Raw genomic sequence first — 12,601 nt, forward strand, 5'->3', positions numbered from 1 at the left:
CTACCCAACACTTAGCAGTCCTCAGTTTCACGGGGACCTGGCATAGATACAAACAACCCAGATGTTTTATACTTCTGGTGTTTCAAAGGAACACAATACACATAAATTCAAATCTCTCCTAAGACTTGTAGAAGGCTGCTGAGGTGATCAATTCCCGCAAGCACCCCGCCATGCTATAATTTCACACAGATAGCTGGCTTTTCTTCATAACACAATATTATTCACATCTGTGTCAGAGATAAAGAACAGATGAGAGGAAAACACTTTAAATGCGTCCATGGAGTTCTAGAGATATAACAAAATATTTTGTCAATACCACCAACATGTTCAATTGAAACAGTTTATATTTAGCTAAAGTATATGCAGCACATAGTTTTGTCAATTCACTGCTTTGCTGCATTGTGCTAGGTAGAGTTTAACTCATGATGTCATATGACTGCATTTCTGTTATTAGATCCAATCAATTAGATTGTAAGCTCTTCAGAGCACGGACTCCTTTTCCTAAGTGTTACTTTTATGTCTGAAGCGCTTCTTTCCATTATGTGCTATTTGTATTATTTGTTATTTATATTATTATGTCACGTGTATTACTACTGTGAAGCGCTATGTACATTAATGGCGCTATATAAATAAACATATACATACAGACATACATACATACGTCCCTGTCCTTTTTATGTGACATGTGACTTAGGCACATAGGGCAGTGTGGTGGCCGAAAACGGAAAATAGCTCCGACAGAATATATTTAATTGAAAACACAAGAGGGGGGTCTCTAGAGTAAACGAGCGCTAACTCCTTGCTAATGTAATGTTCTGGATACAAGCCCAGATGCCTTACTATAACTAGGTTTTTACATTCCATAGCATTATCGTTAGCAGTCATGTTGTCCTCATTGCATTTCAATGCCCCTTTTGTGCTAACTGTGAAGCGCACAAATGCTCCAACTGTAAAGTGATCCCCTCCAGTCCCTCTGCAGTTCTGTTAGCGCAAGGCTACTTTGTCAAACGACAAAATAAAATGTGCTGCACATATACTGTACTACAAAAAAAATGTGTTTCAATGCAGAGCAAGCAATTGAACTGGATACCACTCATCCCAACCTATAACCACATATTAACATCACTAAAAAAAAAAACATTCTAACGATGCCTGCTGTGGTAATGTCTTTCCGATCACATCACCTCTGGTATATGTGCTTCCTCCTACTTGGATGCGATATACAGTAGATCTATTTTTACACAAATATACAAAACATTCTACTTTACTGAATAATTACCCAGGTTGTAATAATTTTGCAAATTTCGTTAGGCAAAACCTGGAGACCTGATTGAAAAGCTTTAACGATTCCGACTAGGCAACATACAAAAATAACTGTAGGGAAACAGTAGGACCACTTTGGCACAAGTGTAAGACGAAAGAGTGCACTTTGCTGATCTAATGATTACACCACTTTAGAAAGTATTCATCTGAATTGTAGTAACAAAATAAAGAGAGCAACATATCAATAATTCAAGCAGTGCATTTGGTGCTTAATCACTATCAATTATAACTCCTCTCAACTGGGAATCAATGCTACCCCTCATGGTTTACTGGATTAGACAAAACAAATAGCAGGAGTGCACGGTGAAACCAAAGAAGAAATAATGACAAAGGCAATGGAGTACAAACTGATATTCCTCCTGTGCATAGGAGTACAGTATGTGGTTTCCAGTAAGAGAGTTTTATTCTTTGGAGGTCTAAGGTAGACCTCAGATAAACAACCATAACTAGAGTCATCCTTTTCAGGGAGATCTGAGAGCTTGGTACGCAGCGTTTATCATGTATGATGACTGTCCTCCCTGGAGGTTGGACATAATGCAGAACACGTTTTACATTTTACAATCTCCAAAATAATGACCTGAACTCTTGATAAATGAATGTCTATTGTCATAGCATTTTACGTACAATGCTGGAAGACTAGTATGAACTGGGCATTAATCTAGGTCAGCAAAATGCAACTTGCTGGCAACCACATACTCTCCTGAAAGTGTTATTTAAAAGCAGCAAAGCTCTTTCCTCCTACAGATGTAGTGAGTGGCCTTTAATGTACCAGCCAACGCATTACATGATTATGGATAGCACGAGTTACCTGTGTAGATACAGTATTCTCTCTGAACTGTGTTATGAACTTCCAACCAAAACACATTCATGGATACAATAAGAGCTGTTACATATGTGTATAACCCCCCTTTTGGAACTACTAGTTAGCTATTAAGGCTGTTAACCCTTGTACTAACTGTGCAGGATCACTCGGGTTACTCCCTTCCCCAATAAAAGAAGAGAACCAAAAAGTCCAAAATCAGTGCTACAGAGTTAATCAGGATATGTATAGAAAATTGTGGTTATAAATCATGCATTAGCAATTGTTGATGTCGTACTAAACATAATAAGAGGTATTTGGTGAACATACATGGGTACGAGTATAATCTTCATTAGCTTGATATGTTCCAGTGTGCTGGGAAAATATAATGGTTTAAGGATTAAAGCACTGAATAGTCATTGAGGTGGGGAAGGGGAACAGGGGAACAGATAGATATGTCCCCAAAAATGTCTCCGCCACCACCCATCCATCTTGTACCTCTAATATTCTGGCTTTTCAAAGTGTAAAGGAATGGATGCCCTCTGTATATGAGAAATAATACGTCTGAGTTTGGTATACCCAGTGATATATCGAAAATGGTTTTTACTCCCACGACCCGTTGTGTCCAATCTCCATGGGAATGCTTCAAATGAGAATGGTGAAGACAAGAAAATCCAGCTGAAGACAAGGAACGTCAAGGTGCACAGATCCATAAATAAAAAAAGAGCTAGAAAGCATTGCTGGTTAAAAATGTTTTATTAGCACCTACAAGATGTGCATGGCATCTTGAAGCAGAAAACTAACGTGTTTCGCACCACCAGACTCTTTGACAAAGCAGAAAAAAAAGAGGGGTGTAACCGGGCGCTCCTATAACTAATGGGTTGTAAACTGCAAAGTGCAACCACTACAAATAAGATAATATTACCCAAATAGAAATAAACTTATTATAATACAAATACCTCAAAATCAATAGTGTGTTAAACCTTCACCAATGAAATGTGAAAAAACAATAATATACAATAAGTGAGGTTAGAAATAAAGCAACTCTAAACCTCGAGTCAGACCGTCCTCTGGTCCCAAAGTAGTCAGTAGCCTTCCAGATAAGGGGAGCGCTTGTTGATCACGCCCTGATTAGAGCCTTCACAAGAAGTGACGTATACGGATGTGAAGGAGTTAACAGGCAGAGACCGTCAGAGCGCAAGGATCGCTAACGTGTCCTCTCTAATGAATATTACATTTGTATGAAATGTGAGTGAAAATATTTGTTTCTGTGCAATATATATTCAGTTTCGATATATTACACCATTGTGAGTTCTCTCTGTTTTTCGAGCAAATACTGGATCACACAACTCCACCCTTCAGAGGAGGGACCATTGCAGTTCTCCCATCAGAGAGAGGCGGATCTCTGATATGCTATTTTTACTAGAAGCAATTTGTGTGTGGGACCAACATATTCTTTTAGATAAATAGTTCACTTTCATCATTGGCTACACCATTATTTGTATTTCTTCTTTCATATTCTTTGACAAAGCACCTCGGGCGCATTAAAGTTTTTAACCTGCAGTGCTTTCTAGCCCTTTTTCATTTACAGAGCTGTGCACCTTCACATTCATCCTCTTCAGCTGAATGTTCTTGTACTCCCTTCCCCATCATGTGCGGAATGATGACTATGCAGAAAGGATAGCCGCTCCCTAGTAGGTCCTTAACCAGTGATGTCGTCATAAGGAGATTGGAGGGTATATATAGCGCTCCTGAATGTTGTAGAACCAGGTTCATGGAAGTGACAGAGGCCATCACTGTTAATAATGTAAATATATTCCTGTGTATTGTTATGTGTAGGTGAAAAAGCGAGTGATGCCGCGGTCACGACTCCTCTAAATATTGTTATGTGTAGTAAGGATGTCCTGTCACCTTTATTATTTTCCATTTGGGAACATGCCCTATACAGTTAGTGCCTGTAAATAATGGCTTAAGATTGTTCTCATTCGAAAAAAAGAAGTTCTCAGAGTAGAAACTTCAAAGCACAATTAGATCACATCCACTGGAAGGTCCTTAGCAAAGTCCCGATCCAATAGGCCTGGATGAGGTAGGCAGTACACAGAGTGATGGAATAGTGATCCCTGATGAATAGCGTAAAGTGTATTCCCACCTGCAGGTCCTCAATAAACTCCTGATCTGATAAGTATTGATGAACAATGCTGTTCACAGTAAAGGGATACTGATCTCCCAGAATAGTGTGTCCCCCAACCCAGGTCCACCAAATGCATTTAGAAAACTATGCAGGAGATTGCCAATCTAACTATTACTAAAGGAAACAAACCTAAGTCCCTCCCCAGCGTATGAGAGTTACCAAGCACATTAAGCTTAAGTACCTCCCTAGGATAGGAGTGGGAGCTACCATGGGAAGAAGCACTAAGTAACCATATTATTTGCCACCAGTTAATGTCTAAAGTGAAGTACTGTTTGCGCCCCCCCCACCCCACCCCTGCCTGCTCTCCCTCCCCTCCTGCTCGCGCCCACCTCCCTTACGTGCTCCCTGGAATGGGTGGCGTCATGTGACGGCACGGCGTCATGTGACATCTGGTTGCCATTTGACGTTGCGTTGCTGGAGAACAGGTAAGAGAATTACAGAGTCCTCACGCGCTCCCCAGGCATTTAACTTGAATGTTGTGGGAAAAAGTGTGGGGCCTCTGCAAGCGCCTCCCCCCCCTCCCACCCCTAGAAAATGTTGAGCACCCCTAACAGACGATGCATACATATGCCTGTTAGTATAACATAAAAATAAGTTTCTGTGGTACCTTGCAACATTGCAGCTGGACTCAATTAGATCATTTTCTATGTCAAGGAGGCTTGGTGGCATACTGAATTCCATAGGAGAGGTCAATCTTTTCAAACGCAGTAAGCCTATGCAGAACTTGGCTCCCATCTCTTCAAGCTCCTTTGTCCCAATCTGCAAACCCTAAACAAATTAAACATACTTTACTTAGATTTTATGGAAAATAGACCATAGCAATTATAACTGCTAATGAATAATCATGTTCATAAACATACAACTGATTGAGCTTTTGTCAGAAAACCTTACATATGGAATAAAACACAATAAAAGTGTGGCTTATGAGAAGGACAGTAAGGACAGAGGCTTTTTTTAAATTACCTTTAGAATCCGTGAAGATAGAGCATAAACCAAAATAAATATGTTCCATTATATATCATTTTGGACCAACAAATAGTTTAAAGTATACATTACAAGCTTTCAACTCTTGCAGGTATTGTAAGTAAAAGTGTACAAAAATAAGTGCGCAACCCAAAAGACAGCTTAGTCGTGTAAAAGACAATGTCTGATAGTGAAACACATATACTCCTAATTCTTGTAAGTCGTTGTTACATTGAACTAAAAACTATACAAGGCACAACCCTACTGTGGAAGTGAAAAATATAAATAAACCATACAAAACCGTTGGTGTTGGCGTATGCTGCTATAATTAAGAAGTGGCTCAGCACTCCCACGAACTAAAGATAAGAAACAAGAAAAAAGCGCAAAACGCAAATAGTGAAGTACATCAAAATAAATATTTCAGTGATAAAAAGGTGAGTATTCTGCGTACATCAAGATTATAGAACATTCGCATTTACGTGCATCAATACACGAAATTACCACACAGCAATCATCAGGGTGGAGGGTCCGTGGGATGTATCTCTGGTTTCGTCTTCTGCAGTTTCCAGATGTCATCTGGGTCTTTCACGGTGACCAGAACCTGCAACCAGCATCCAGATCGTCCGAGGAATAAAAGGTGGTATAACCACTTGATCGTCTGTCCCGTAATACACACTAAATGTGTACTCCAAGGAAAGTTCTTGTAGTTAATATATGTAGTAAAAATAATCCTACGTGTTTCGAAGCTCTAAAATGCTTCTTCATCAGGGATTATCCCTGATGAAGCATTTTAGAGCTTCGAAACGCGTAGGATTATTTTTGTTCTATTGTGGTACCTTTTAATACCTTCCTGCTAGCACCGTATGCAAGGAATGAGTTAGACACTTTTCCTATGCCATTAGCCCTTAGCTACACCGCTCGGGTGCGTTCTGTGTTAGCTGTGCCTTATCCGTGTGACGTCATATCGCTGCGCGATCACCAAGGCGGGCTATCATTGCTGAGTGCCGGTCAGATTGACTATGGTGGGAACCCATTCCTGTGCACCCGCGATACCGAGTGATAACTACAAGAACTTTCCTTGGAGTACACATTTAGTGTGCATTACAGGACAGACGATCAAGTGGTTATACCACCTTTTATTCCTCGGACGATCTGGATGCTGGTTGCAGGTTCCGGTCACCGTGAAAGACCCAGATGACATCTGGAAACTGCGGAAGATGACCTACCAGAGATACATCCCATGGACCCTCCACCCTGATGGTTGCTGTGTGGTAATTTCGTGTATTGATGCACGTAAATGTGAATGTTCTATAATCTTGATGTACGCAGAATACTCACCTTTTTATCACTAAAATATTTATTTTGATATACTTCACTATTTGCGTTTTGCGCTTTTTTCTTGTTTCTTATCTATTGTAAGTAAAAGCAGTGATCCAAAAGTATAGACATAGGGATTTTCTGCCTATCCTTTTGGATTCATACTGGGGTTTTCCTTGGATTCGCCCTGTTTCTTGACTGGCACCGGAGCAATCTTTTCTATTCTACTAGTGTGGGCTTCTTTGCTCCATATGCTCTCTTTCAACTTTAGTGAAAACAGTCATAGATCATTTATTTAATGGGGAAAATTGTTGTATGTGGCTACCGACCTCTTTAGCACCTGTGAAGTGTTCCTATTATGTCTAATGATCTCACTCATCTTGTACAAATTGGTAGGAAACCATTATTTGGGTTTACCAATTTGACAATGATTAATGTCCTTTAGAGTCTGTACTGATACATAGGCTAATGCAAGGAGAAGCATTACATTGTGTGTGCCATATCAATGAGTTGTGGATACTTCTCCCCTTTTTACTTATCACATTCACCTGAGTAGTGTCGGCCAATCAATTCCATCTAATCTCTTCACACCCAATGTACAGCAATAGATGCAGTGTGCAGGACATGGCACCCATCTTTAAACATGCCCCCTACTTCCTTGTAAGTGATAAATGTGTTTACACTAATGGATTTGTATTTCTATACCTTTTAAACAGAACCTTCATTTAGAGATTTACTTCCTAATGCATTCATCTACTTTAAATCTCCTCTGCCATAAAATGACCTATTATGCATTCTGTCAATGCTTTTCTGTAATCTATTTAAATCTTGTGTCCTAATTACCCTATTAAATATCTTGGCATCATCTGCAAAGCCGAGTCTTCCCTTTCAACCCCTTCCTCAATGTTATTTATGTGTATATTAGACAATAATGGCCCCACCACTGATCCCAGTAACTCTGCACCACAAGGGGTTTGTTCCATTTATTACTACTCTGCTTTCTTAGTGACAATTTGCAATCCACTCACAGGCGCAGAGCTATTTGCAGCATTGGTCTTGGCAGCAAGCAAAAGAGAACATGTAAAATGTGATGAAGTACAGTGTATGTCCCTGCTTCAAACTCTATGAGGCCCTGCCATTTTGACATACCGCATGCTCAGCATAGCAATATTAGTATAACACGGTCCATGATGGAGGCAGCGTAAAACCATTTCGGATAATGAATGATCTGATGAACGTGAAAAATGTAACGGTTTGGCACACAAGCTTTTAAGAATAAAAAAAGGTGGAAGTGCCACTCGTGGCACTATTCAAGTCCGAATGTCACAATACCAAATAATAAACAAAGAAGCAGGTGCTCAAAATGATTGTATATTCATTGTACGGCAGTCATTACCCCTATAAAGCATTTATCAAACCAATATGATCTTTCTGCATTATACTTTTGTTGCATGGTTAGATTTCTCCTTAGTAACGCGCAAGGCTACCTTACTGTATGGCTTTCCCCACCTATCTCAGAGCAAGGTTTAAAATAGTAGCAGCACCACTGAAATGCTGCATACACAAAGCAGAACAGATGCTGCTAACATGGATTTAAAATCAGTATAACACACAAGTCAGAAGCATGCTTTTAAAAGACAATAAGAAAACATGAAATATGATGTAAATCACTAAAACTCTGAAAAGTTTAAACTTCCCTTATAATGCTAATCCGACACATGATTTTACATTACCGAAGATTAGGCTTTGCCAGAAATGAGAAGACATTTGTATAAAGCTTTGATAAATTATAACTAAAATACCTAGAGAATTCATTCTACCTGCCCACTTTACATAATAGAGAGAGACACTGATTGCAGTGTTTGTTTTGGTTTAGCTGATGGAACTTGGTGACTTAAACAAGTTAATTATAATTTATGAGACTTCATTTCAGAATAGTATGAGGGTTCATCAATCAGATGGCTGCATCAAGTATCATCAAGGAATCAATTTACCAGTAAGATAATAATTTGTCTCTGTCAAATATAAAACCACTTAGTGACCGAGGGGATATACAGTAGCAATGCAAAGTGCAATTGAAACGAGGGTGTGTCTGGACCATTTGGCATACACGGTTACATGAACAATGGCATTAGGGTGCTTGTAATAGTTCTATAAAAACGACTATTATCTGCTAATCCATAAACAGACAATGGAGAGCAAAATTCTGAATTAGGAAAAAAACAAAACACCTGCCTGTGTAAAAATACAGAAAAAAACTATGGGTGTTATTCATTAAACTGTGTATCCCGATTGGCACTATCACAGTTTAATGAATAACCTCCTATAACTCTATATCTAGGAAGACTGCTGAATGCTACAGATGCCTTTTCTTTTGTGGAAACTACAAATCATAATAGACCATTCTCTGGGGATTCCATATGTAAAAAGGGGAGAAACAGAAATATAGTGTAGTCATTATAGTGTACGCAGGAAGCAATTACAGACTCAACGTGCTGGGCGCAATTTGTTCCCAACTTTTAGAGTCAACTGCCGTCAGCAGAGCCCTTCTGCTACACTACACACAACACCGGAAGTGCATGAAAAGTGCAAAACTGGATGTAGGACAGCTAAGGTGCTGCTATGAGTACAGAGGAGGCCGACTATGCTGGGCTTTTTAAACTTACAGTACATCTATTTTCTGCATTCACAAAACAAGGTGTCACCTCAGTCAATAAGTCTACAGGTCGAAATCTTTAATTCCAGTATTTATTCAGAGACACAGACAGACAGCATCTTATGTCTTGCACAAGCATTTCTTAGTTATGAGCGGAGAACTACAGTCATGATGGTATCAGTTCAAATTCTTTGGTAGTTCTAAAGTAAGTTCAATACACACAGGATGAAACTCATACCTTCTTGTAACCACTGTGGCCTCTCTCTCATTATCAACCAGAGCAATTAATATCAATAGACAGTAAGAAAACATATGTTCATCTTTAACGGTTATCTCTAGTCTAAGACATTCATGGTAGAACAATGTCTCCCTATAGTTTATCTCTAGACATCCTTGTGATGTCTCCTCATACCATCAATCGCTATCCTGACAAACTCCTTAATAATAATAATAATGAGAACAAAACCCTTGTTTTTAGCCTCTCTGTAACCCTGTGTTTGTAGGTACCCCCACTATACCTCATTCCTGCGTAGAGATAACACGTTGTGCCTCATTATTTCTACTCTTTAAATTCTATGGTCTCTTATATTAATGACCTTGCTACTTCTCGATAACCAGAACACTGCATTTCTTTGCCATATCTCTGCTATTTCTGTGTTAACTATTTGGGTGCTAGCGTCCACCTTATACAGTTAGTGAATACAGGCAATATACTGTAGTGTCTCTCTGGTTCAACCTGAAATCATCCTATCTTCAAATGCATCCAATATTTTAAGCATATCCTGCCCATTAAACAGCTCTATACCATTGTTTGGTATTCTCCATTTCACATATGGAAACTCTGGAGGAAGATGGACAGCTTATTTTACATCTGATGTATGTGAGGGCTTCAGAAATCTCCTAATTTTAACTGGGAACCTACACTATATTTTTATTTCTTGACATTTTTTTGGACCCTTCTTTCTTTTGCGGTCCTGGTTGGAGGAGACTGTAGCTTGTGGGCCTATTGGCAATTCTGAAAGGAGTGACACCAGTGTATGGTTACAGGTGCGCCGACGAGTATTCTAAAACTTGCCTTGGAAAGTCTGGGGCTGTCACCAACAAGATCCAGGTACATGCTGCAACATTTCAGTGACATTTCTGCAGAGGCTAATGGCCCATCGGATTAACACAGCAGGGGTCCCTGGCAGTCCCATTCAGTTTGAATGGGACTGCCAGGGACCCCCACTGTTTATCCGATGGGCCATTAGTCTGTCTGCAGAAATGTCACTGAAATGTTGCAGCATATACCTAGGTCTTGTTGGTGATTGCCCCAGATTTGTTTTAGAATACTCGTCGGCACTACAGTATAGGCTTTTTGTTTTAACCAACTGTTACGTTTGGGACACACCATTTTTGGTGTGGCACAAAAAAAAATATTTTGAAGATAGATCACATAGATAAAGTAGCACCTACGTTTGCTTCACAATATTTAAAAAAAAGGACTTATAGGATCAATGTCAGAAATATTTAAATGTAAACAACGCTGCAGTGAAGCTCACAAGCAGATGATGGAATGGTCACCAAGAGAAGATTTGTAGCAAAAAAATACTACAGTAGAATAAAAACAATAACATTCTATATACAGCTCAACCCCGTTATAACGCGATCCATTACAACACGAATCCGCTAATAACGCGATGCAAGTGTGGCTCCCAATTTTCGTATATATGAATACTTTACAACACGATTATTGGTATCTTAAATACTTTATTGTACAATGCATACATTATTTCTAATGCGATTCGCTTATAACGCGATGTGATTCTTTGGACCCCAAGCATAGCGTTATAAGGGGGTTGGAGCTATACTTGACATTTTGGCTGTGCAAGGAGCGAATCAAGCAGCAGAGAAAAGCATGGGGACATCTGAAGAGCATGTTGTCATAACCAAACAATACAGTTATGTTAAAATGTTTAATGTAGTGATAAATAATACTATGTACAATGGCCAAAATACTATGTAAAATGTGGCTTACAGTCCAGAGCTATATATAAAATAGTCCTAAAACAGCGTAACTTTGTTGTTGCTTTAAGTACCGTTGGAATAGCACAACCAGAAACAATGCAAACTGACACTGCAGAAATACATGTTCAGATACTGAAAACAAAATGCTTACTGCAATCTTTAAATAAATGTTCATGTACATAGCAGGCCCCACTGGGACTGAAAGGCTTAAAACAAGACCAACCATTTACCCTCTAAGTCTTCTAAGGCATGTTAATATAGTAAGCGCAGGCGCGCAGGCACATGGCGCGCGTTTAGTGCCCATAGGCCAAACGGCGATGCACGTTGCAAGGAGGCGTGGCCATGACGTCACAACGGTAGGCCGCCCTGTGATTGGCTCACAGTGTCACGTGCCACAGCAGCTGCTCGAAAATACAAATTTCTTTGTATTTCCACACAGCTGTCTCCTGTGCGCACGCGCGTCGGCACTGGATAAACGGTCATAGGGAGACAGGTATTTATGATTGCCTCGCGTGCAGCCCCACGTGCACCAGCACTTAGTATACTGTAATACCAGCCTAAGTGATGTGCTTTTCCCTGAGTGCCTCAGAAAAACGAGCCAGCCATAACAAGGTTTTAGCAAATCTATATACCATTGGGCTTGTTTTTAACATAAGCACACACAAAAAAGCACCGTGCAAGTGTAACGGTATTTCTGGCCCGGCCTGACCCACCCTATCTCACATTGGCCCCTGTGGTCTAACCGGACCCCATTACAGTGTAGATATGCCTGATGGTGCACCTGTTGGCTACAGGACTCCTGAGTCTCCCGCATGATGGTGTGTGGGGAGGACCCGTCCAGACAGGCAGCTGAGGTAGTGTGCTGAGTCTCACCTAGTTCCAGTGCAGCGCCTCCACCTCACCAGGGTCCCTGCGTCCGCAAGGGGATGATCCTGGCGAGGAACTCCTCCGTGGTGCTCCTCTCTGTACACTCATTCCAGATAGATACACGAGAGGGTTTCTGGCTGAACTCATCTTTATTGACACGGCAGGGCAGCTGCCCTCCACAAGGAGTATCTTCAGCCGCTCATCTCGCCAGTGCTCCCTTTAGATAGGTATATCACCTAGATCAGGGATTCACTATTCCCGCAGGAATCACTGTCCTGTGCCAGGTCCCTGGACACAGCCTCCCATGGAGTTACTATATCATAACTGACAGAACTCTTCCTCAACTGGACTTGAACTAGACAGCAACTCAGGTAGAACTTTCCAGCAACTAACTTTAGAACACAGTGCTGTGCCTTATGTAAGCTTCTGAGGCTGACACACCTCTGACATCACTAACCATGGAGTCAGAGCATGTGAC

The 12,601-nt window shown here is 40.4% G+C and overlaps 1 protein-coding gene across 6 annotated transcripts in view; it reads right to left on the minus strand.

The window, feature by feature from the left end:
• Positions 1-12,601, minus strand: part of AGTPBP1 (ATP/GTP binding carboxypeptidase 1) — a 149,250-nt gene that overhangs the window by 30,131 nt on the left and 106,518 nt on the right. For all 6 annotated transcript variants that reach the window (XM_075598985.1, XM_075598978.1, XM_075598979.1 and 3 more), the window contains one exon: positions 4,921-5,081. In XM_075598985.1, the coding sequence (XP_075455100.1) occupies positions 4,921-5,081 (161 nt within the window). The remainder of the gene's footprint in view (positions 1-4,920; positions 5,082-12,601) is intronic.

This window comes from Ascaphus truei, chromosome 1 (genome assembly GCF_040206685.1).
Source record: "Ascaphus truei isolate aAscTru1 chromosome 1, aAscTru1.hap1, whole genome shotgun sequence".
Taxonomy (NCBI): Eukaryota; Metazoa; Chordata; class Amphibia; order Anura; family Ascaphidae; genus Ascaphus; species Ascaphus truei.